We start from the raw sequence: 27433 nt of genomic DNA, 5'->3' as shown, positions 1-27433 counted from the left end.
CAATGCATATTGTGGTGCCTCTCCATAAGAATGTTTATTTCTTTATTGACAGTCAGGCTGCACTGTATGTCCTTCAATCCACCTTCCCCATAGACTGTGATCTAGTTAATAAGTGTCTTGATCTTATCCATGCCCTAGTAGGTGCTGGCGCCACGGTCAATTTCACCTAGATACCCTCTCATGTGGGTACCCGCTAAATGAAAAAGCAGACCGCCTTGCTCAGTGTACCCTCCAAGATGACACAGTGGACCCTGGCACTGAGCACACTCTGGGTTATGTTAAGAGTAGCATTTAGGACTTTGTACATAGTAGCATTAGTGATCAGTTGGAGCTTTGTTGCCATAGGGACAGTGGCACTAGTCTTCACTATGCACGTGTCTCCCAGTTGTGCTTACTCCTATGAGAGACACTGTATCACACCACAGGGTGGCAGTGAGGGTCAGATTAGGCTATAAATAATTTTGGGAAATCGATCAGTGCTTCTGGTGTGTGCTGTGTGCTGTGTGCTGCACCAAGGGGACACACTCTGCGTTACTATATCATGGAATGTCCTCTCATTGCTAAATTTAGTCCACAAGGTTAACATGACTTTTATAGCCTCATTGAGCATCTTCTAGACTCAACCACTCTCAGGGATATACTCAGGGAATATCCCCAGTTTGCTCCCAGACTAGGGTGTTTATGCAATAAGGTGTGCAATATCTGTATTTATTTATTGAAATACTTGTATTCTTGTTATGTATACTGTCTATGTATATATTTTTGATAATTTAAACTTAAGTCTTTGCCCAGGGGGTGGGTGGCTCGGTCCATCCTCCTTTGTTGTATTTATTTATTAATTCAACAATAAATGTATCAATCAATCAATCAGGACTGGCAATTACGTGAGCCTTTTTTTTTTTCGTTTTGTTTTGCTTTTAGGTAATTTTCCTCGCTTACATAAAAATAAATAAATAAAATGGTTTAAGTTAAAAGTATACAGAGAACAGGAACATGAATTTATGCAGTCTCAAACAGGATATTTAAATGTGAAATATCAGAAAAATGACAGTTATGCAACGTGGAGGAAAATATAGATTATTTTTACCCTAAATGGAGAGAGAGAGAGAGAGAGAGAGAGAGAGAGAGAGAGAGAGTATTTGTGTTCATCTGCATATCTATCTACTTCAAATAAGATTCCTTTTGCCTCGAAGAAAAACGTTCATAATTTCACACCTAAAGTATATCAACAAATGTGTAAATAAATATATAAAATGCTTTGTTTGCCAATGGCTGCTCTCCGGCATGGTGGTACCTTCTCGAACGTCAACACAGCCGAGATGTACGATAATACAAAAATCGCAGGGAATCTTATACTACCGACTACTTCTTTGCCGGTGTATGACTGTGTATAAAGCCATTCGAAATGCCTTCTTGAAATTATTAAGTTTGATGGGTATGAAAAACAGTAAAACCAGTTGATAACTGCATATCGTAGATAGTAGGGAAAAAATCATTAAGGTCGCAAGCTGCCTATGGCTTGTGTACTTAGTCTTACTGTAATGTGATATTATATTTCAGGTATGTTAGAGGTGGGGATAAAAATGGTTTTAGGATCAGAATGTCTGTAAAGAGAATTATATGACTTACATTGGTTTCTCTACCTACTATTGTATCTACCTACCTACCGTAGTGACATATTATAACCAATTTTAAGTGATTTTATGCAGATGGAAAGAAAGTTATATATATATATATATATATATATATATATATATATATATATATATATATATATATATATATATATATATATATATATATATATATATATATATATATATATATATATATATTGTGAAAATGATATTTGGACAATATCATTAGTAACTTTGATTCAACACATTTCAAATGTACGAAAGTTTGTAGAGGGGGTACGATAGTTCGCATTACATGCGGGAAGACAAACAGCAGGCAGCAGGTGAGGGCTGAGGCGCGGCGGTGGATCGAGGCGGTGCTGGAGTTGTCGTCATCTGGCTAATAATCTAATTTTATCTGCTCATCCTCAATACCTACGAAGTTTTTACGTCATAATCTGAAAGCCGCTTCAGCAAATTATCGAAATGGCGACCAAGGCGATTCCTGCTCTTAAAACTGGGCCCAGCAAATCTGAATTTAAAGATAAGGAGAAGCCAGCACAAATCAGGAGCAGTAATATCGTCGCCGCCAAAGGTAAGCCAGATTTAAAGCAATATTTACCTTAAATAATCTGTCGCCTCAAATCTGAGTATTGTATGCTGTACTTGATTGTAAGTTTAGGGGACAAGTGAGACATGAAGTGTCCCTCTCCTCACGTCTGAGTGATTCCCTGCCAATTCCAATTTTAGGCTTTACATATGACCTATTGAAGAGGCTGTGATGTGATGGTGTGACTTGCAGGAGAAGGCTCACGGTAGGTGATGGCCGGCCTGCACACCACAAGGAGGGAGATGGTCTGGTTGCTAACTCGTTAACAATTCTTCACGGTTCCTTGGAGTTGTCAAGTCATTGTTTGATTCGTATTGGTGGTCTTCATTTGACGTATCTGTTAGTTTTTGGTTTAAGTGTTTCCCGTGTGTGTGTGTGTACAGTGGTGCCGGGTTTGTGCAAGGGGCGTGGGCTGGGGTTTGCGGTGACTCATGGCACACCGCTGGCATGATGCGTGCTGTACCGCCTCATACTCACTCACAATGCTGTCAGGAAGCAAATAATAAAATGAAATAGATAAATGATTGAGTAAAGCAATTTGGGAAGGTGTCTACTTTAACATGTCAAGTAGTGTCAGGTGGACTGACTCTTAGCTGCTCACTTTGTTATTCTATTGGTATAATTCTAGTTTATGCCCATACTGGCCCCCTACCGCCTCCAACAAGCTTGGGGACATGTGGGAATGTGGGGTTTCGGGTGGGGAACATGGGGTGTGTCGGAAATGCGTATTTTTTTGCATAATGGGGGGGGGGGAGGGAAATCCCCTTAAAAAGTCTACGGAATCTTCACTACAAGTTTCCTTAAGTTTACATTATGTAAGGTTAGGTTTCAGTTACTGTAGGTTTACATTAAGTTAGGTTAGGATAAGTTTACATTAGGTTAGGTTAGGTTAGGTTTGTATTAGGTTATGTTAGGTTTAGGTTAAGTTAGGTTAGTGTCCTTGCTGAAATTCTCCCAAATTTATGGGATCTACAAATTAGTGAATTTATGGAAGTTGCAGTGAACCTTCCCTAGAGTTTATTATTTCCATTCCCCCCACCCCCAGTTACACAAAAAATAAAAAAAATATGCATTTCATGTTCCCCACCTGAAACCCAGCATTCCCACTTGTCCCTAAGCTTGTTGGGTGGTGGAGGAGGGAGTATGGGCAGAAACCAGAATATTACCTTGTATTTATCTATTTATTTATAAGTGTTTATTATATGCCAATTAATTGAGTATCAGGATAACTTGGTTTGTTTCCAATAATGGAAAGATTTTGTGCAACAGTAATGGTAGCATTAAAGCTATATATAATTTGTGAAAGCATACAAGATTATTTCAAGTACTATCACAGCAGGTATAAAAGATTTGAAGGGATAGTGAACCTGTCCAGTGTGTAGGAAAAGTTGGTTTTAGCTGGTAGTTCATATTAATACAAATTTCTCTCTCTCTCTCTCTCTCTCTCTCTCTCTCTCTCTCTCTCTCTCTCTCTCTCTCTCTCGATTTCTAAAACCTCTTGTATTTAGCAATTTTTCCAGAGTTCAGATATTTGTACTACCTCTGAGTAATGCTTCCTTTATATATTTTTCCTTCTCCTTTCATTGGATGTATCTTTTATGAATAACTTGTGATAGAAGTGTGTGGGTGAAGGCATATCTGTCATTATACAGCTGTCGCTGATGCCATCAAGACATCGCTGGGCCCAAGGGGCATGGATAAGATGATTCAAGATGGAAAAGGAGAGGTTACCATCACCAATGATGGAGCCACCATCCTGAAACAGATGAAGGTGTTGCACCCTGCTGCCAAGATGCTGGTGGAGCTGTCTCAGGCTCAGGATGCTGAAGCGGGTGATGGCACTACCAGTGTTGTCATCCTGGCAGGTAAAGTAGTGGATGGATGACATTCTACAAATTGTAGTCAGTCTTGTAAGACTTATTATTATTATTATTATTATTATTATTATTATTATATTGTTGTTTTTGGGAAAATTACAAGAAATTATACACTTCATCTCTATTTGTTAATAATTTACAAATTGTGCAATGGTTCATGCACATTTTTGCCAGAAATGAAATTGATTGTGATATGACTGTATGGAGAAACCTACTAAATTAAGTGCTCTCTCTTGTTTTTGAGTCTTTCAGATTTTCTACCATCTGGCTTTGTTTTCAATCACTGCCCTTCTTTTTCTCAATATTGTTTCCCACTTATGTGTGGGGTTAATCTTGTTTAATAATGTTCGTAAGTCCTCCCTTACACAGTTTATCTGTCCCTGTTTTGGTCTTCCTCTTCATCTGCTGCGACTATGCACATCCATCTTCACTCTTTGGTCGTATGATTTCCTCTACCTTTATATGATTAAGGGGAGACGACGGTTTTTACCTAGAGGTGTATTTATTTTTGTCAGATTCTCATGAAATTTGTTGTGTTTATGTATTAGTACCTCAATTACAAGAATCCCAAGTATTATTGAAATACGATAATTAGTTTCAGAGAAAAAAAATATAATACGCTCTGAAAATGGTAATAAATAGCATCAGCATATTTTGCTATTTCTCGAATGTTTTTTCAACCTACTACTATGAAAATAAGTGTACATGCTGTTGAGGTATGTAGCTTTTTTTCCATCATAAAACATTTTGATTATCGTAATTCATATATAAAAAAAAAAATTAGATATCGATGACAAACACTACCTTTTTTTACCTTTTAAAATTTTCCAGAGACATACCTATAGTTTTTTCAAAATGTTTCATGAAAAAAAAAAAAATGTCCTGTTTCCTCTTTCCATTGATACCTTTATATCTAAAATTACTTAAAAACTAATAGAGATATTGCACTTGAAATATCAGTAACTTTAGTTTTGAGATGTGAGCAGTGCATGTCACAATGTTTGTTGGCTACATGCTTAGTCCTTGGGCAATTCTCTTAAATCCTGCACAGCCAAGGTCATCTATTACCTCATATACAAGCTTGTAGTTCATATACAAGCTTGCTGTTCAGCTTCTTTCCTTCCCAGCATCATCTACCAAGTGACGTGGTGTTACTGGCGTGTCAGTCACTGAATGTGGAACACGTGACAGTGATGTAGGTGTCAAAGACTCAAAGCTGTTATTTGTTGCCTCCATTGTCTTGGTTCCCCAGCATTTGGTACGTGTTCTTGATACCAGACTTTCAAGTTGTGACTGAAAAATAATGAATTTTTCATCTTCACAAGGAGGAGAAATCCTGCTTTTCAAAAGATGAAAACATGTATCCATCTTTGTTGTTTCTTGTGACTCGGTTGTTGCTTGTGATGGTGAAGCTGACAGCTGTGAGGTTGAGGGAACAAGCTGAAGTGGTGGTGGTGGTGGAGAGGACACGTGTGTGACTGGGGTCAGGTCATGAGTGGGTGATGGCAGATGTTGCTACGCCGAAAGACTGAGATCTTTGCCCTCTTCTTCATCCCTTATCCTCTCATTCAGCTTTTTCATCCTTTTTCTCTGGTTGGTCTTCATCTTTGATTGACACCCCATGACTTTCAATGTTCTAAAGTGCAGGGAATGTGGAAAATCAAAAAAACAATTAGCTGCAGAGTGCTACATGTCTATCTTCCAAGATGTCCGGCAAAACACTGCCTGTGACTGCTGACCTCACAGCCTACCACAAGATACACAGTCTCCCTCCTGTTTATAATATAAATACACTAGAAAATAAAAATAAAAACTAAACAATGCTACAAAATCATAAGCAATGACAAGTCATGTTGCATACCACGTGGCAGGGCAGTTTAAGTGCAGGAGCTACTGATGCAGCATATGTACATTTTAAAATGAAAAGGGAAAAAGCAGTACAACATGCAACATTGAATGAAGTTGTGACAAGATTGTCTCATGTAGACTATATGTAGAGCATGTGTTAAATCTAGAAAAATAATAGATCTTTAAAATTCTTTATTAGTTTGCTCCCTTGTTATTAGATTGATTGATAACAAAAAAAATAATATTCTGATTTTTTTTTTTATGTAAGAGAGAGAGGGTCAGCCAAGGGCAAAAAAAAAAAAAAAAAAAAAAAAAAAAAAAAAAAAAGGCCGACTTGAAGATAAGTAGAGGGTTAGCCAAAATTAGGGAACAAATACCTCCCTCTTAAAAGAAGTCAAGTCATAGGAAGACAAATACAGAGGCAGGTAGGGAGTTCCAGAGTTTACCAGAGAATGGTATGAATGATTGAAAGCACTGGTTAACTCTTGTGTTAAGAGAGTTGGATAGAATAGGGATGAGAGGAAGAAGAAAGCCTTGTGCATTGAGGCCACAGGAGGAGGGAAGGCATGAAGTTAGCAAGATCAGTAGAACAGTAGCATGAAAATAGCAATAAAAAATAGAAATAGATGCAACATTTTGGAAGTGAGAAAGAGACTGAAGACAGTCAGTCAGAGGAGGGGAGTTGAGATGAAAAGCCTTTGATTCCACCCCATCTAATAATAATAAAACTATGTGAGGGGAACCCCTCCAAACATGCAAAGAGTACTCCATACAGGGGTGGATAAGGCATACAGTTAGTTGGAGGGGTGAGAAAAACTGGCAGAGACGCCTCAGAACACCTAACTTCATAGAAGCTGTTTTAGCAAGAGATGAGATACGAAGTTTCCAGTGAAGATTATGAGTAAAGGGAAGACCGAGGATATTTAGTGTGGAAGAGGGAGACAATTGAGTGTCTTTGAAGAGGAGAGAATAATTGTCTAGAAGGTTGTGTTGAGTTGATAGATGGAGGAATTGAATTTTTGAGGCATTGAAAACTAGATTTTCTCTGCTCCAAACGGAAATCGTAGAAAGATCAGAAGTCAGGTGTTCTGTGGCATCCCTGCATGATCTGTTGACTTCCTGAAGGGTTGGTCGTCTCTGAAAGGAAGTGGAAAGATGTAGGATGGTATCATCAGCGTAGGGAGGATAAGACAAGAAGTTTGGTTAAGATCATTAATGAATAATTGAAAGAGAGTGGGTGACAGGACAGAACCCTGAGGAACACCACTATTAATAGATTTAGGAGAACAGCAGTGGCCGTCTACCACAGCAGTAATAGAACGGTTGGAAAGGAAACTTAAAGTCGCAGAGAGAAGGATAGAAACCGTAGGAGGGCAGTTTGGAAATCAAACTTTATGCCAAACTCTATCAAAAGTTTTTGATATGTCTAATGTGATAGCAAAAGTATCACCAAAATCTATAAAAGAGGATGACCAAGACTCGAGTAAGGTAAGCCAGAAGATCACCAGTAGAGCGACCTTCATGCAAAGCCATACTGGCAATCAGATAGAAGATTGTGAAGTGACATCTTTAAGAATCTTCCTATTCAGGATAGATTAAAAAACTTTAGCCAATTAAGAGATTAAAGCTATAGGATGGTAGCTTGAGGGATTAGAACTCACCCTTCTTAGGATCATGCCGAATGTAGGCAAACTTCTACCAAAAAGGAAAGGTATAAGTCGATAGACAAAGTTGAAAAGGTTTGGCCAGGCAATGTGCAAGCATGTAAGCACAGTTTATGAGTACAATAGGAGGGACCCCATCAGGTCCATAAGCCTCCTGAGGGTTTAGGCCAGCGAGGGCATGGAAAACATCATTACGAAAAATTTTTGAAAACATAAAATAGAGAGAGGAGGAGAGGGAGGGACAAGTCCAGAATCATTCAAAGTGGAGTTGTTAGCAAAGGTTTGAGAGTAGAGTTCAGTTTTAGAGACAAGAGATGGCAGTGGTGCTATCAGGATGAAATAAAGGAGGAAAAGATGAAAGGGACGTTATTGTAGATGCTTTTGGCTAGATGCCATAAATCTTGAGGGGAGTTTGAGTTTGAAAGATTTTTACATTTTCTGTTTATGAAGGAGTGTTTGGCTAGTTAAGAAAAGACTTGGCATGATTCCAGGCAAAAATATAAAGTGCGTGAAATTCAGGAGATGGAAGGCTCAAGTACCTTTTGTGGGCAACCTCTCTATCATGTATAGAACAAGAACAGGCTGTGTTAAACCAAGGTTTAGAAGGTTTAGGTTGAGAGAAAAAATGAGGAATTTACGCCTCTATGCCAGACACTATCACCTCTGTTATGCATTCAGCACACGGAGATGGGTCTCTGACACAGAAACAGTAATCATTATATGGAAAATCAGCATAATACCTCCTCAGGTCCCCCCAACTTACAGAGGCAAAACGGCAGAGGTACCTCTGCTTTGGGGGATCCTGAGGAATGTTTGGAGAAATAGGACAACATACAGAAATGAGATTGTGATTGGAGAAGCCCAACAAAGATGAAAGGGTGATAGCATAAGCAGAAGGATTAAAGGTGAGGAAAGGATCAAGAATGTTGGATGCAGCATAAGCATAAGCAGAGATAAGGAAGAAATCAAGAATGTTTGGCGTGTCTTTAGGACAGTCAGGGATACGAGTAGGGTGTTGCACCAATTGCTCTAGGTCATGGAGGATAGCAAAGTTGAAGGCTAGTTCACCAGGATGGTCAGTGAGGGGAGAGGAAAGCCAAAGCTTTAGTGTGAAAATAGGTTCGGTTTGTTGGAGGGGGAGGGGGAGAGTGAGAGTGAGAGTGGAGTGAATGAAGTGGTTGTGGAGAGTGAAAGGAGAAAGAAGGGGGTAGAGGAGAGGAGGAGGAGGGTTGTGCCTAGCACACCTCAGGTGTGTGTGGTGGGTGACTCTCAGGTTAGGTATTTAGATAGCACTTTCTGTGGGAAACACAGGGATAGGAGGACGAACGTGTGTATGCCTGGTGCAGGTGTGAAGGCAGTGAGTGAGGAGGTGCAGAAGAGGGTTGGGGGAATGGAGAGGGAGGGTGTAGTAGTTTTGCACGTAGGTGGGAACGATGTCAGAGCAGGTGGGTCGGAGGAGTTAGTGGCAAGATTTCGGAAATGTTAGGCAAGATAAGGGAGAGTGGTAGGAGGTGTGTAGTGTCAGGAATCTTGCCTCGTGTGTATGTTAGCAGGAATGGTTGTCTAGAGCCATTGGTGTGAATGATCGGGTAAAAGGGATGTGTAAGGATGTGGGTGTCAGCTTTGTGGATGTATGGGATAGGTTCTATGGGCGAAAGGATTTGTATGCTAGGGATGGTGTGCATCTGAGTAGGAAGGGTGTGGATGTGCTGAGTGGATGTCTGGAGGGGAGTTGGGATGGAGTGTAGGGGGTGAGGTAGCAAATGCATTCCAGAAGAAAGGTGCTAGACATAAATTAGATAGGATAAACAGAGATAGTGAAAAGATTAGGAAAGATTTCCAGGTGCAAATAGGAGAGAATAAGATTAGGATTCCAAATAAGGAGACAGCATCTAGGAAGGTAGCAGGACTTAAATGTTTTATGTAAATGCCAGGAGTCTTAGGAACAAGAAGGATGAGTTATCTAGTTATATAGTTGAGGAGGACTTAGATGTTGTATGTGTCACAGAGGCATGGGTAAATGAGGAAAAGTTTAGGAAAATAGGAAAGAATATGAAGTAGATGGATACATTATGTATTTACACCAGAGAATTGGTAGGATAGGTGGAGGAGTAGTTATTTATGTAAAAAATCCTTCATTTCCAGTCAGGTTAATGGTATTAAGGTAGATAACAGAGTAGAGTCCTTATGGCTGGATGTTAGAGTAAACAAAAGTAAGGTTATTAGAGTAGGAGCTTTTATAGACCACCTAACCAGTCAGCAGATGTAGACAACCTTATGGTAGATGAGATAAATAGGGGTGTACTAGTCAGACAATTATCTTAGGGATTTTAATCTTAAGTCAGTAAACTGGGAGAGGATGGTAGGAGATGCTAGTGAAAATAAGTTTATGGAAAGTTTTCAGGATAACTATTTAGTGCAGATGGTAGATAAACCTACTAGGGGGAGGAAGGTTTTAGACATAGTACTAACAAATATTGAGCATTGTTTAAAGGAAGTTGAGGTAGGAGAGACTTTAGCAAACAGTGACCATCATATAATTAGATTTATCATTAATTCCAGTAGGGATAATATAGTGAATAAGACTAGAGTCCCAAACTATCAGAAAGGCAATTATGGTAGGTTACGTCAGTTATTAGGAGAGGTAAACTGGGAAGATAGTTTTGGAAATAAAACTGCACAGGAGATGTGGGATATTTTAAGGTTGTAGTAAAGGGTATAGTGATGCAGTGTATCCCTTACAAAGATATAAGGCAGAGAAACAGGAAGCCATTATGGTGGACTCATGAGATAGGTAGCCAGATCAGAGAGAAGAAGAGGGCATACAGAGAGTTGCAGAAAAGTGGGGAAGATGTAGATTTGATTAGGTACAGACAGGTCAGAGATGATTTGAGTAAGGTTATAAAAAAAAGTAAAAGGCAGGCAGAGATAAAACTAGCTAGAGCTGGGAGTAAAGATCCCAAAAATTATATAGTTATTACAAGGTCAGTGATAAAAGAAATAAGGATAGGATTGGACCACTCAGAAAAGATGGTGTAGTAGTGGATCAAAATGAAGACATAGTAGAATTATTGAATGAACAATTTTCTTCAGTATTTACTAGGAAAGAATAGGAAATCCTGTTACAAACAGTGCGACGAGTAGTTTAAGAGCTTTAGAAAATATTGATATAAAACCAGGAATTATTAGGAAATTTATTCTTGAACTAGACGATAGGAAAGCTAGTGGTCCTGATGAGCTACATGCCAGAGTACTTAGGGAGGGTGTAGACAGTATTTCTGAAGCACTTAAGTTAATCTTTGAAAGATCACTTAGGTTTGCTGAGATACCTCAGGACTGGAAGTTAGCTAATGTTACTCCAATATTTAAAAAAGGTAGGAAGGATGATGCGAATAATTATAGACCGATCAGTTTAACTAGTATAGTATGTAAGATACTAGAGAAAATCATTAAGGGTAGTATTTGGGAGCATTTAAATGAGAATAGATTAATTAGAGATACCCAACATGGCTTTAGATCAGGGAGGTCCTGTCTTACAAATTTGCTCGATATCTTAGAATATATTACCAAGGAGTTAGATGATGGAAATAGCATAGATGTTATATATCTAGATTTTAGCAAGGCGTTTGATAAGGTACCGCATAGGAGGCTAGTGTACAAATTGAGACTACATGGGATAGCGGGTAGGTTAGTTGATTGGATTAGTGAATGGCTTTCTGATAGGAAACAGAGAGTAGTATTAAATGGGGCAATGTCTGAGTGGAAGGAAGTGGTTAGTGGGGTACCCCAAGGATCAGTGCTAGGACCTCTTCTTTTCTTGGTGTACATTAACGATTTAGATATAGGAATTAGTATCAAAGTTTGCAGATGATACTAAGATAGCATGTGCAGTACAGGGTGAAAAGGACAATTACAGAATACAACGAGACCTGGACAGGCTGATAGCATGGGCAGACAGGTGGCAGATGGAGTTTAATTCTAAAAAGTGTCAGGTTATGCATTTAGGTAAAGACAACACAAACTTTAACTATGAGATGGAGGGATGTTGGCTAGAGGCAGTAGAGGAAGGAAAGGATTTAGGAGTAGTGATAGACAGGACTATGAAATTTTCAAAGCAATGTTTAGAAGCAAGAAATAGGGCAAATAGGATCCTGGGTTTTATAAATAGAAATGTTAGTTATAAAAGTAAGGAAGTGGTGCGTAGCTTATATAATTCCTATGTTAGGCCCCATTTAGAGTATTGCATACAGGCCTGGTCACCCCACTATAGGCAGGATATCAACATGTTAGAAGCAGTTCAGAGAAGAGCAACTAGGATGATACCAGCATTAAAGTGCCTGGAGTATAGAGATAGATTAAAGGAATTAAACATGTTTTCATTTGAGAGGAGATGTATAAGAGGGATATGATAGAGTTATTTAAAATGTTCTCAGATACAAACTACATAGATGTGAGATCTTTCTTTACCTTAGAGGAGGAAGTAGGACTAGAAATCATGGCAGGAAGATTAGAAAGCAAGGCTGCAGGTTAGATATAAGAAAATATTTCTTTAGTCATAGGGTGGTAGACTTCTGGAATGCATTGCCAGAGAGGGTTGTAAATAGCACTAGTTTGACAATGTTTAAAACAGATTAGATAAGCACTTAAATTTATTAGATTTATAATTATGTATAGCGCTGCATGATAGTTTTTATAAGAAATTTACTATAGTTAAACAAGACATGATCCTCATGTATGGGGACCACAAATTGTAGAGGATTTCGCTGCAGGACTTAGCCCTGTTAATGGGCCAAATATTTAGAATTAGTATATAATGTATTGTGTACTTGTAAGTGTATCTTTAAGTATTGATGACGAGGTCGCTGTGCGACTGATACAGGATAACCTAGATGGGCCCTGGTGGCCCTTTGTTATCCTATTATTTATTTTATGTTATGTTATGTTAAAGCTGGTGGTGAACATTGAAATCTCCAAGGATGGAAATCTCCATGAAAGGGTAGAGAGACAGAATGTGCTCCACTTTGGAAGTTAAATAGTCAAAGAATTTACTATGGTTAGTGAAGTTAGAGGAGAGATAGACAGCACAGATAAATTTAGTTGGAGTGAGTATTTAATCGAAGCCAGATAGTGGTAAACTCGGAGAATTCGAGAGCATAGGCACGAGAGCAAGCTAAGTCATTGCGCACATAGAGGCAACATCCAGCTTTGGAATGAAAATGAGAATAGAGTAGGTAGGAGGGAACAGAGCAGGGGCTTCTGTCAGTAGCCACAGACAGCTATGTTTCGGTGAGGAAAAAAAGAGCTTTAGTAGAAGAGAGGTGGTGTTCCTCGGATTGAAAATTAGATCTAAAACTGGGAATATTGCAGAAGTTAATGTAGAAAAAGTTGAGGGAGGTTTCAAGACATATGTGGTTGTTATTGAGAGAGGAGTCTGACCTGGGGCCCTTTCTGGACCCCTCCCCAGAAGGAGACTCCGAGGCTGCGTTTGGAGTCGCCATTTTTTTATTTTGAATTTTAAGTGAAGGGTGTGTGTGTGGTAAGTGCATGTAGTTTTGAGTGAAGTAGGCGAGTTGTCGTTAGAGGGCAGGCTGTGACTGCCCCCTTGAGTTGTGAAACAAAGATAAACGTTTAACGAGATCACAGCTAGCTCTAATGGAAAGTTCACAGCACCCCCTGAACTAGTGTTAGACCTCGCTGGGAGTAAATTATCATTTCGGTAGGTGTCTACTACCTCCTTCTGATGTAGTTATAGCATACATACATACGTATATTTTCAGGTGCCATGCTGGAGACTTCTCAAAAGCTGCTGACCAAGGGATTTCATCCAGCTGCAATCTCTGACTCACTGCTTCACTTCTCAGCTAAGGCTGTGGATGTGTTAGAATCCATGGCAATTCCTGTTGATCTCACAGACAATGCTTCTTTACTTAAGAGTGCAAACACGGCTCTTAATTCCAAGGTAAAAAACAGTAAATTATTTTCCTCCTATTTTAACATGTTTCACAGCTCATGTATATCCTTGTCATTTCAAGTAACTTAACTGTCTTAAGTTTTTTGTTCTATCTATTCATATATTTATTTTAACCCCCTCAGTACCGTCCCGTACACCTGTACGTGATGGGGAGGTATGGTACTACATACCATCACGTACACTGGTGCGGGATACATTCGGAATAAAAGTTTAAAACGGTTTGGCTGCCTTGTTTGGCATCTGGCATGGTGGTATTAGCAACTAGGATGGTCTAGGCTCCGCCTACTCTGTGACAGCAGCAAATCAGTGAGTGATACATCACGACACGTCACGATGGGGTGGCATGAACCAAGAGTGACGTAACGTAGTGCCGGTTTGTCTGAGTAGGATTATCGTGCTCTGTGCTCCTGCTTCCACGCCATTTTTGTCCAAGGAACTGTGCTGCCTTCTCTGATAATGGAGGTGGATAGTGACTGTAGTTCTGGCTTTGAGTACTTGCCTGCTGACTCAGATGATGAGTTTAGTGATGATGATGAGTATAGTGATGAAAGTGGCTTAGAGGAACTGAGTAATAGTGAGTTACTGGAGGAGAATGAGACGGTGGTTGACTCTGGGTGGATGTTCCTGGCTGACATTCAATGACATTCGCCCTCATGCCATCCCTGAGTTCAGTGACCTTGACTGGGGGATAAATGGACATGTGCCAAAGTTTTCGTGTGCACGTGAGGCGTTTTGTTACTTTTTTGATAATCACCCAAGTCATGTCATAGTGACCTGTGACCTGACAGCTTATACCTGACCTCTACTCTACAGCACTGTGGTGCAGTCTTTTTTTTGAGAAGGGGAACACCTCATACTATAGATTTTTTTCATAATTATTATTATTATCATTATTATTATCATTATTATTATATGTTATTATAGTGTGTATTATGTGGAAACCATTTATATTCATATGTACAGTGCACTTATACAATAAAAATTAATGAAAGTGACAAATACGAGCAAGTTTAGTGAGCGATTATGCGGGCGGTATAGAAGCGAGTCTCACGCCTAAGGCGATTGGTGCCGAAGGGGTTAATAGATTTGCTTTTTGTTACTGTCCTTATGTATCTTGCTCTGCTCAGCATACCCTTCTCAAGACACAGCACTAATATGTTTGCTTCTCCCTTATGTATGTATATATATATATGTATATATATATATATATATATATATATATATATATATATATATATATATATATATATATATATATATATATATATATATATATATATATATATATATATATATATATATATATATATATATATATATATATATATATATATACAGGCAACCCTGTTTAATGAAGGTTCACACAACGAAATTTGCTACAATGAAGGTTTGTTTTACTACCATCTGCTGTTTAACAACACCAAACTCACTTGAACAAAGTTTTATCCAGGTAATTTTTCCAAATTTGAAAGCCCCACCGTATCATGCAAGCTGACAGGCTTTTGAATACACCAGGAGATGCTGGTACTAAGGCCTGCCTCAGGAGAAATTCTGAGACACCTGTAGAATAAAGATCAAGATCAAGCCTCTCGTGGACAACACAGGCGCTGCCGATACAAAGGCCTGACTCAAGAAATTCTGCGTCACCTGTAGCATCAAGATCAAGATCATGCGCACCACTCACTCCCCAGTCAAAACATAACAGCGTCACCAGCAGCTCATCTTCCCTAGTTCAACTTACCACCAAAACGCCCTGCAATGTGGCCTAACGTTCCTAAGAAGACCAGGAAGTGTCTTACCCTCGAAGTGAAGCTAGGTATTATTCACAGACAAGAGAGAGGCCAGAAAACTAATAACATTACTTGCCACCATCTTGACTCCATCAGCAAGTCAGCAGACTCTATTAACCCCTTCACGCCGGATGTTAAAAAAAGCCCGCCTGTATGATCTACGAGTGGTAGTGCTGCGCGCCCGAGCGCGGGAAACTCGTGCAAGCTTGTCATACTTGTCGCTTTGTGTATTATGCTGCTATTTTTTAGTCACTATATCGCCTTCAAAGAGGAAAGTGGACGCTTCTCTCCGGAGAAAAAGAGAGAGAGAGAGAGTGTGTGACATTTGCTAATATTTTAGACACAAGCGGGAAGGAGGGAAGGAGAGGAAACAAGGAGGAGAGAGAGAGAGAGAGAGATTAGAAAATTTGTTGTTTTTGTATTTGTGTGTGTGTGTGTGTGTAATTCACTGTTTGATCTGCTGCAGTCTCTGGAGACAGCCAGGCGTTACCCTACGGAACGAGCTCAGAGCTCATTATTTCCGATCTTGGATAGGCCTGAGACCAGGCACACACCACACAGGGACAACAAGGTCACAACTCCTCGATTTACATCCCGTATACTCACTGCTAGGTGAACAGGGCTACGTGAAAGGAGACACACCCAAAAATCTCCACCCGGCCGGGGAATCGAATGGTCCTCTGGCTTGTGAAGCCAGCGCTCTAACCACTGAGCTACCGGGCCGTGTGTGTGTGTGTGTGTGTGTGTGTGTGTGTGTGTGTGTGTGTGTGTGTGTGTGTGTGTGTATTGACCTGGTTCAGGGCGGGCAACCTCCGGCCCGTGGGCCACATCCGGCATGAAGGCTTAGCGTCCGCCCGCCATGCTAGGCTTTATTAATGCAATCCGGCCCGGGACCTCCCACTAAAAGTAGAGAAGAAACTCTAATAAATTTTAAGTTTTAAATGAATAAATTATACTATTGAATTACTTTACATTTCATTATTATTATTATTATTATGATTATTATTATTATTAGTAGTAGTAGTTGTAGTAGTAGTGTGTGCATCGTTTTCTTTTATTACTATAGTATTCCATGCATTTGTCTGAGATTTGTTTTCACTCATGACCTCCTTCCAAGAGTCTCATCTGGCACTCACTCTAAAAAGGTTGCCTGCCCCTGACCTAGTTGTATTTACCTAGTTGTAGTTTTACAGGGCCTGGGGTTTATGCTCGTGTGGTCCCGTCTCCATATCTACACTTATCCAATTTTTCTTTAAAACTATGTACACTCTTTGCTGACACCACTTCCTCACTCAAACTGTTCCAAGTCTCAACACATCTTTGCGGGAAACTAAATTTTTTAACATCTCAGACATCGTCCCTTCCTTAGTTTCTTACTATGTGATCTTGTGCTTCTAAAGTCATATTCTTCTCTCAGGATCAGTTTCTCATTATCCACTTCATCCATTCCGTTAATCAATTTATAAACTTGTATCAGATCCCCTCTCTCTCTTCTCTGCTGCAAGGTTGGTAGATCCATAGCCTTTAGTCTCTCCTCATATGTCATCCCTTTAAATTCTGGAACCATTCTTGTAGCCATTTTTTGTAGTCTCTCTAATTTTCTTATGTGTTTCTTTTTATGGGGAGTCCACACAACTCCTGCATATTCCAATCTAGGTCTTATTTTAGTACTTATCAATTTCTTCATGATTTCCTTGTCCATATAGTGAAATGCTACTCCAATATTCCTTAGCAAATTATACGTCTCTCTGAAAATTCTATCAATATGGCTTACCGGTTGATTATTTTTTTCCATTGTCACTCCCAAGTCCTTTTCCTTTTTCACTTTTTCTAGTTCTACTCCATCTCCCATCTTACAGATTCTCACTGGTCGTCTCACTTTTTCCCATTTCCATGACATGGCTTTTGTCCACATTGAATTCCATCTCCAATTTTTTTGCTCCATTTCCAGATCTTGTTTAAGTCTTCCTCTAGTATTTCACAATCCTCTTTTTGTTTAATGACTCTGCACAGTTTCGCATCGTCCGCAAACAGATTTATGTAGCTGTTCACTCCCTCTGGCATGTCATTTATATATACGAAAAAGTATTGGCAATACTGACCCCTGTGGCACTCCGCTGTCTACTGTTCTCCACTTGCACTTCATATCTTCAACTATCGTCCTTATTTCTCTCCCCCTTAAGTAATTTTTCATCCATCTCAATGTGCTTCCTTTTAAGCCATCCTTCTCCTCTAACTTCCATAGTAATCTTTCATGTGGCACTGTCAAACGCCTTTTTTAGATCTAAATAAATACAGTCAACCAATCCCTCTCTCTCTTGTACTTTATCAACTATTCTAGAGTAGAAACTCAATAAATTTGTCACGCATGACCGACCTTTTCTAAAACCAAATATGCTACTTGATAATATTTTGTGGTCTTCAAGAAACTCAATCCATTGCTTCTTTATTACTTTTTCACATATCTTGCATATTACACTAGTTAGTGATACCGGTCTGTAATTTAAAGGTTCTTCCTTCCTTCCGCTTTTATATATGGGAACCACCTCAGCTCTTTTCCACTCCACTGGCACTGTTCCATTTTCTATTGAGCATTTTATGATGTTGTATATTGGACTTGCTAGTTCTTCCCTACATTCTTTCAGTATTCTGCCTGAGACTTAATCCGGTCCCATTGCCTTTTCCTCATCTATTTCCGTCATCAACTTTTTTATTTCAAGCTTGGTTACTTTAATTTCTTTCACATAGACAGTCTCTCTATTACCCTGTGGTCTTTCAAATTTGGATTCCTTAGTAAAGACCTCATGAAATTTACTATTTAACAGTTCTGCCATACTTTTTGGGTCTTCCACCATTCCATTTTCTCCTTTTAACCTTTCTATTGTTTCTTTGTCTTATTTTTCCATTTATGAATCTGTAGAACAATTTTGGTTGTTCCTTACATTTTTCGACAATGTCCTTTTCATAGTTCCTTTCTTCTTCCGTTCTCACCTTAGCATATTCTTTTCTTGCTGTTTTGAAGTTTTCCTTATTTTCTGGATTTCTGTTTCTTCTCCACCTTTTCCATGCTCCATCTCGTTTCTCCTTTGCCCTAGCACATCTTGCATTAAACCAATCTTTCTTTCCTTCTTCTTTAGGTCTATATTTCAGGACATATTCCCTGACCCCAGTTTTGTATATTTCCAAAAATAAGTTATATTTCTTTTGAACCATTAACCCCTTCAATACGGTGACGCCTATGTAGGCGTCATGAAGCCCCAGTAGCATATACGGTGACGCCTATGTAGACGTCATATTTCTTTTCTGAGCTTTCTTCCGTTCAGTTGTCCTGTATAGTGTGTTGGAGACCAACTACACACGCCGTATACTGTCCTTGAAATCATAGTGCTCCTCCCACCATCCTTGTCTCCACCAATCACTAAAGATAAGCTACATGCGTCCTGCCTTGTGTCTAAAATTACCCAATGGCATAGACTGTTCCCATCTCTCTCTCTCTCTCTCTCTCTCTCTCTCTCTCTCTCTCTCTCTCTCTCTCTCTCTCTCTCTCTCTCTCTCTCTCTCTCTCTCTCTCTCTCTCTCTCTCTCTCTCTCTCTCTCTCTCTCTCTCCCTTTTCCTCTTATCTTTTCTCCCCTTCTCGAAGATAAGTTACATGCATCCCGCCTTGTAACATTCACACACACACACACACACACACACACACACAGATGAATTGGTGGAGAAGTCATGGAGGCTAGCCCAGCAGGAAACAACAAGGAAGATTTGGTTGAGAAGAGATCTCGGTGAAAAGGAAAGAGAAATGTTAAATGAGTTGAGAAAGGAGGCTTTGAAAAAAATGAAGAGAGGACAGAAGAAGAGAAGAAAGAGTTTTTCTGGAGAATCTTGGATATGAGACTGAGGAAGTGGTTCATAACCCAGAAAAGTACAGCAAGAAAGGACTAAAGAAACTTACATATGAGCGAAATGTAATGTATTCCAACATAAATGGAGTGATATCGGGATTTAGAACTCAACGATTACTTGAGGGACAAGAACCCAGATATTGTGGGTCTTACTGAAACAAAACTGAGAGAGGGAGAAGACCTGATGAAGGTTGGAGAAGGAAATATAACGTTTGGAAAAGAAATAGAGTAGGTAAGATGGGAGGAGGAGTGATGTTGCTGTTAAAAAGATATAAAGGTGGATCAAGTGAAAAAGGTATGGGAAAGGCAGAAGTGCTAAAGATCAGAGCAGAAACTAATGAAGGAAAAAGAGGCACTACATAGTGGTGTACGTACCACCTAAGACAAATGCATGGTCAGTACAGGAATATGAAGAAATGATAAGTGATACAGGAACATGTCTGGAAGAAATGTTGGGTGGCTGTGAACGAACTATAATGATGGGAGATTTTAATTGTAAAGAGGTGTGTTGGGAGGACTGGTCAATGGAAGGATCAGAGACAACATGGGAAATACACTATTGACACTGGCAATGGAAAATGTGTTAACTCAGTGGGTCAAAGAAGATACTAGGTTTGGAGGAGAGGAGCATCGTCAAGACTGGACTTGGTCTTTAGTACAGAGCCAATGGTCATTGAGGAGATGAGGGTGGAGTGCCCTTTAGCAAAGAGTGATCATGCAGTTTTGGAGTTCAAGGTGATAGACGAAGAGAAATCTAGAAGAAATGAAGAATATAAAGTGGGAAGATGGAATTATGCCAAGACAGATTTTGGAAACCTAAAGAAATTCTTTCAAGAGACAAATTGGATGAAATTCAAGAGTGCTAAGGGAGCAAATGAAAAGTGGAAGGAATTTATAAAAATATACAAAGAAGGTGAGAAAAAATTTGTACCAATAAGACAACATAGAGAAGTTGGAAAGCAGGACTGGTTTAACGATAGATGTGAAAAGGCTAGAACAAGAAAAGAGGATGCATGGAAGAGGTGGAGAAGGAAAAGACGGATTAAGCAGTGGGAAAGTTACAAAAGAGCAAGAAATGAATATGTGTTGATTAGAAGAGAAGAAAGAAAGAAACAAGAAAAGGATATAATTGATAAATGTAAAGACCAACCAAGGCTTTTTACAGACATGTGAACAACAACATCAAAAATAGAGAAAGTATTGAAAGTTTAGAAGTAAATGGAGTATACAGTGAAGATCCCAGGAAATGGCAGAGGCTATGAATGGATGCTTTCGGAAGGTATTCACAAAGGAGACTGCTTTTGACAAACCACTGGTAATGGAACAGAAAGGGATTATGAAGGAGTTTCAAGTAACTGTGGAGGAGATCAAGAACATGATGGGGAGTTTAGAAGTGAGAAAAGCTGTGGGACCTGATGGGGTATCAGGATGGATTTTAAGAGAATGCAGGAGCAATTGGCAGAAAAAGTTTGTGAAGTAATTGATGCCTCATTAAGGGAAGGTGTAGTGCCCCAAGACTGGAAAAGAGCTAACATTGTCCCAATCTATAAATCAGGTAACAAGAGAGACCCATTGAACTATAGACCAGTGTCACTTACAAGTGTGGTAGCTAAGATGTGTGAGAGGGTGGTGAAGACTAGATGGACAGACTTCTTGGAGAAAATGACATACTTTGTGAGTGTCAATTTGGTTTTAGGAAAGGCGTTCATGCACGACAAACCTGATATGTTACTATTCGAGGGTGATAGATGTAATACAGGAAAGAGATGGTTGGGCTGATGGAATATATCTGGATTTAAAAAAGGCCTTTGATAAGGTACCACACCAGAGACTGATCTGGAAACTTGAAATGGTAGGAGGAGTGCATGGCAGTTTACTAAAATGGATGGAAGACTTTTGGTAGGAAGAGAAATGAGAACAATAATTAAGGACAGACCATCAGAATGGGGATTGGTGGAGAGTGGAGTTCCACAGGGATCAGTGTTGGCACCAGTAATGTTCGCAGTCTACATAAATGACATGGTGGATGGGGTGTCCAGTTATGTGAGCCTATTTGCAGACGATGCAAAATTGTTACGAAAAGTGAGATGTGACAAAGATTGCGAACTACTCCAGGAAGACTTGGACAGAATATGGAAATGGAGCTGTACATGGCAAATGGAGTTCAACACGACAAAATGCAAGAAAATAGAGTTTGGCAAGAGTGAAAGAAGAATCAGGAGTATGTACAAGATAGGAAATGAAGACATAAAACCAGTCATGAAGAAAAGACCTTGGGGTGACAATTACCAATGACCTATCGCCAGAGAGACATATAAACAAAATAATTGGAGAAGTATTGAACTTATTGAGGAACATAAGAGTGGCGTTCGTATATCTAGATGAAGAAATGATGAAGAAAATAATTACTGCAATGATAAGACCGAGGCTTGAATATGCAACAATACAGTGGGCTCGAACTTAAAGAAACACATAAGGAAACTAGAGAAAGTACAGAGGGCTGCAACAAAATGGTGCCTGACTTAAGAGATTTGACTTATGAAGACAGACTGAAAAGAATGCAACTTCCAACCCTGGAAAACAGAAGAAAGGGAGACCTGATAGCAATATACAGAGTGATGATTGGCATGGAAAAATGGATAGGGAAGATCTGTGTATGTGGAATGGAAGAATGTCGAGAGGGCATGGGAAAAACTAAAATGGCCACTTATAGGAGAGATGTGAAAAATATAGCTTCCCTCATAGAAGGGTGGAAGCATGGAATAGTTTAGACGTGGAAGTGGTCAACGCAAGGAATATTCATGATTTTAAGAAAAAGCTGGACATTAATAGATATGGAGACGGGACAACACGAGCATAGCTCTTTTCCCGTATGTTACAATTAGGTAAATACAATTAGGTAAATACACACACGAACTATTTTAAAAACGTAGACTGGTAAGGAGATGGAAAATTCAGAGACAATGCATGACAAATATAACTTATTTTTGGAAATTTACAAAACAGGAGTCAGGGAATATGTCCCAAAATATAGACCAAAAGAAGAAGGAAAGAAAGATTGGTTTAATGCAAGGTGTGCTAGGGCAAAGGAGAAAAGAGATGGAGCATGGAAAAGGTGGAGGAGAAATAGGAATCCAACAAACAAGGAAAACTTCAATGCAGTGAGAAATGAATATGTTAAGGTGAGGAAGGAAGAGGAAAAGAACTTTGAAAAAGATATTGTCGAAAAATGTAAGGAGCAACCAAAATTGTTCTATAGATTCATAAATGGAAAAATTAGGCAAAAAGAAACAATAGAAAGGTTAAAAGGAGAGAACGGGATGGTGGAAGACCCAAAAAGTATGGCAGAACTATTAAATAAAAAATTCCAGGTGGTCTTTAGTAAAGAATCCAAATTTGAGAGGCCACAGGGTAATAGAGAGACAATCTATATGAAAGAGATTAAAGTAACCAAGCTTGAAATAAAAGAGTTAATGAAGGAACTGGATGAAGAGAAGGCAATGGGACCGGATGAAGTCTCAGGCAGAATACTGAAAGAATGTAGGGAAGAACTAGCAAGTCCTATATACAACATCATAAAATGCTCAATAGAAAATGGAACAGTGCCAGTAGAATGGAAAAGAGCTGAGGTGGTTCCCATATATAAGAGCGGAAGGAAAGAAGAACCTTTAAATTACAGACCGGTATCACTAACTAGTGTAATATGCAAGATGTGTGAAAGAATAATAAAGAAACAATGGATCGAGTTCCTTGAAGACAACAAATTAATATCAAATAGCCAATTTGGTTTTAGAAAAGGACGGTCTTGTGTAACTAATTTATTGAGTTTCTATTCTAGAATAGTTGATAGAGTACAAGAGAGAGGGATGGGTTGACTGCATCTACTTGGATTTAAAAAGGCGTTTGACAAAGTGCCACATAAGATTACTGTGGAAGTTAGAGGAGAAGGGTGGCTTAAAAGGAAGCACATTGAGATGGATAGAAAATTATTTGAGGGGGAGAGAAATAAGGACGGTAGTTAAAGATATGAAATCCAAGTGGAGAGCAGTAGAAAGCGGAGTGCCACAGGGGTCAGTATTGGCACCAGTACTTTTCCTCATTTATATTAACGACATGCCAGAAGGAGTGAACAGCTGCATAAATTTGTTTGCGGATGATACGAAACTGTGCTGAGTTCTAAAGCAAAAGGAGGATTGTGAAATACTGCAAGAAGACCTAAATAAGATCTGGGAATGGAGTAAGAAGTGGGAAATGGAATTCAATGTGAACAAAAGCCATGTCATGGAAATGGGAAAGAGTGAAAGACGACCTGTGGGAATCTATAAGATGGGAGATGGTGTAGAACTGGAGAAAGTAAAAAAGGAAAAGGACTTAGGAGTGACGATGGAAGAAAACAATCAACCAGTAAGCCATATTGATAGAATTTTTAGAGAAACATATAATTTGCTGAGGAATATTGGAGTAGCATTTCACTACATGGACAAAGAAATGATGAAGAAATTGATAAATACTATTATAATAAGACCTAGATTGTGATATGCAGGAGTAGTGTGGACCCCTCATAAAAAGAAACACATAAGAAAATTGGAGAGGCTACAAAAAATGGCTACAAGAATGGTCCCAGAACTTGAAGGGATGACATATGAGGAGAGACTAAAGGCTATGGATCTACCAACCTTGGAACAAAGAAGGGAGAGAGGAGACCTGATACAAGTCTATAAATTGATCAACGGAATGGACCAAGTGGATAATGAGAAACTGATCTTGAGAGAAGAATATAACATCCAGCGCGAAGGGGTTAATGAGTTTTCCATCTCCCAGTTTACGTTTTTAAAATAGTTTTTGAGATTCTCAACATAAGCCTTTCTGTAATTTAATCGGTCTCCTTTGTATGATTCATCTCTATCTTCCTTTCCTTATTCTATATCCATTTCTAATATTACATGGTCACTTTTTCCCAATGGGCACTTGTATCTTATGTCATCGTTAATTGGTATATCCCTTGTAAAAACTACGTCTAATCTTGCCGGCTCATCGTTTCCTCTGAATCTTGTTTTTTCCTTTACTCTTTGGACCATCAAATTATCTATCATTAGGTTCAGGAATCTATCTCCCCAGGCATCTTCCCCCATACCACTTTCATAATTTTCCCAGTCTACCTCCTTACAGTTGAAATCTCCTACCAATATCACTTTTCTCCTTTCCTTAAAGATTCTTGTAAGACTCCTTATTGTGTCATCTATCATGTGTCTATATTCTTGGTTAGTCCATGAGCTTGTTTTTGGCACATATGTTCCAATGATTGTTAACTCCTTTTTGTTAATATGCATCTTAACATACAGTATTTCTGATTTTCCTTCCCCCAAACTCCACTTGATTTACCACTATCTTCTTCCTTAACATCATCATGACTCCTCCTCCTCCTCCTTTACCCACTCTGTCTCTCCTCCATATATTATACCTTTTATCTATGTCTATTTTTATTGCCTCATTTAACTTTGTTTCCACCAGGCATACAATATCTGGTTCTTCTTTCTTTATGTAATCTCCTAATTCTAATTTACTAGATAAAATCCCATCTGTGTTTGTATATATCATTTTTAATCTCTTGTTCTTAACATTTTTAGTTAAACTTCCTCCATTTTTTTTCCTCCTTTCTCTTTTATATACCATTTCCTTATCCTGTCTCTTATAATTCTCCAAAAAAAATGCTTTCTTCTCCTCCTCTGACCTTTCATTATTTTTTTCTCTTGCTTCTGCCACCAGTTTATTGTGTCTTTTCCTTTCCTCCTCGTTTCTATTTTTCTTTATATATATATCTTTGCAACCATCTGTTTCTCTGAGTTTTGTTTTTCTATATAGTACTACTTCTGCTGCTGCTTGTGATTTTAGTAATATCTTAATTGGTCTCACTGTTCCTTCTTGATATGGTCCCATTCTTTGGATTTCTTCTACTTCCTCTTCTAAGTTCTGTCTATCCTCGTCATTCAGATGTTTTAGTAGGTCTTTTACTGATTTCATTTCGTCTTTTTCCCTTCTTGGTCTATATTTAACACTTTTCTTTTTGTCCAAAAATAATTACACTTCTTTTTTTCCGCAATTTCTCTTACTAAATTTTCTTTTTTCTTGAAGACTCCTATAATTTTGCTTGTCATATTTTCATCTCTTTCTTTTAACTGTTCTTGAAATACTTTTTGAAATGATTCCTTGTCTTTCTTATCTTGGATTCTCCATGCTTGTACTTCTTTTTTAATCACGTCTTGTACTCTTTCTTCTTCTTTGTTAACTAGATCTTTTAGCTTCTCTTTTTCTTTCTCGGCTTTACCGAGTCCATCTTCCGTCATTTTCTTGTAGTTCGCTATTTGGACTTTTAATTCTTCATTTTCGGTTCTTAGCCTAGTTTCGTTTTCTTCCACTCTTTTTATCCTTTCTTTAAATTTCTGGAGCTCTTTATCCTGTTCTTCATTCTCTTTCATTCCCATATTCTCCTTTATCAATTTATCTAATTTATGTTCGATAGTCAAGACTCTATCAATAGTGAAGTTTGTGCCATATCAAAGCCTTCAAATTCTCTCTCCCTCACCAACATTGTCATCATCAGCTTTCATTCTTTCCCTTGTCACATACCTGCATTTAGATGGAATATCTTTCTCACTGTGTGTGTGTGTGTGTGTGTGTGTGTGTGTGTGTGTGTGTGTGTGTGTGTGTGTGTGTGTGTGTATGTGTGTGTTTCACTGTTTGATGCTGCAGTCTCTGACGAGACAGCCAGACGTTACCCTACGGAACGAGCTCAGAGCTCATTATTTCCGATCTTGGGATAGGCCTGAGACCAGGCACACACCACACACCGGGACAACAAGGTCACAACTCCTCGATTTACATCCGTACCTACTCCTGCTAGGTGAACAGGGCTACGTGAAAGGAGACACACCAAATATCTCCACCCGGCCGGGGAATCGAACCCGGTCCTCTGGCTTGTGAAGCCAGCGCTCTAACCACTGAGCTACCGTGTGTGTGTGTGTGTGTGTGTGTGTGTGTGTGTGTGTGTGTGTGTAATTCACTGTTTGATCTGCTGCAGTCTCTGGCAGATAATGGAGGCAGCTCAGAGCTCATTGTTTCCGATCTTGGATAGGCCTGAGACCAGGCACACACCACACCGGGACAACAAGGTCACAACTCCTCGATTTACATCCCGTACCTACTCACTGCTAGGTGAACAGGGCTACGTGAAGAGACACACCCAAATATCTCCACCCGGCCGGGGAATTGAACCCGGTCATCTGGCTTGTAAAGCCAGCGCTCTAACCACTGAGCTACCGTGTGTGTGTGTGTGTGTGTGTGTGTGTGTGTGTGTGTGTGTGTGTGTGTGTGTGTGTGTGTGTGTGTGTATTTACCTAGTTGTAGTTTTACAGGGCCTGGGCTTTATGCTCGTGTGGCCCCGTCTCCATATCTACACTTATCCAATCTTACTTTAAAAGTGTGCACACTCGTTGCAGACACTACTTCTTCATCTAAACTGTTCCACGTCTCAATACATCTCTGGAAACTATATTTTTAATATCTCTCAGACATCTTCCCTTTCTCAGCTTTTTACTATGCGATCTTGTGCTTCGGATGTCATATTCATCTCTCAAGATCAGTTTCTCGTTATCCACTTGGTCCATTCTGTTGATCAATTTATAGACTTGTATCAGGTCTCCTCTCTCCCTTCTTTGTTCCAAGGTTGGTAGATCCATAGCCTTTAGTCTCTCCTCATATGTCATATGTGTGTGTGTGTGTGTGTATTTACCTATTTGTATTTACCTATTTGTGTATTACAGGGCCCGAGCTAAGCTCTCTGTGTCCTGTCTCCTTGTCCATTCCTGTCATATCTGTCTTTCATCTGATTGACACACACCGCGTCAACGACATGACTGCTCAGTTTATTCCACTTATCAATGCTACGATGCGGGAAACTGTATTTTCTTACGTCATTTAGACAGATGTCCTTTATTAGCTTTTTTCCATGTCCTCGGAGATAATTACTTGTGGTCACCTTCATCAACTCTCTATCCAGTATGTCAATTTTGCTCACCAATTTATACATGGTTATCATGTCTCCTCTTGTTCTTCTCTCTTCTAATGTGGTCAGCCCCAGCTTCCTCAGTCTTTCCTCAT

At 39.2% G+C, this 27433-nt stretch overlaps 1 protein-coding gene across 1 annotated transcript in view; it reads left to right on the top strand.

Moving 5' to 3' along the window:
* Positions 1–1932: 1932 nt before the first annotated feature.
* LOC123517172 (T-complex protein 1 subunit delta-like) overlaps positions 1933–27433 on the top strand; it is a 97583-nt gene continuing 72082 nt past the window's right edge. Inside the window, exons 1-3 of the mRNA XM_045277162.1 lie at positions 1933–2211; positions 3879–4091; positions 13393–13574. Coding sequence (XP_045133097.1) covers positions 2103–2211; positions 3879–4091; positions 13393–13574 — 504 coding nt within the window. The 5' untranslated portion in view covers positions 1933–2102. The remainder of the gene's footprint in view (positions 2212–3878; positions 4092–13392; positions 13575–27433) is intronic.

The sequence above is a fragment of the Portunus trituberculatus genome, chromosome 41 (genome assembly GCF_017591435.1).
Source record: "Portunus trituberculatus isolate SZX2019 chromosome 41, ASM1759143v1, whole genome shotgun sequence".
Classification (NCBI taxonomy): domain Eukaryota; kingdom Metazoa; phylum Arthropoda; class Malacostraca; order Decapoda; family Portunidae; genus Portunus; species Portunus trituberculatus.
The sequence above is the reverse complement of the archived record's forward strand: the minus strand, read 5'-3'. Positions and strand labels throughout refer to the sequence as shown.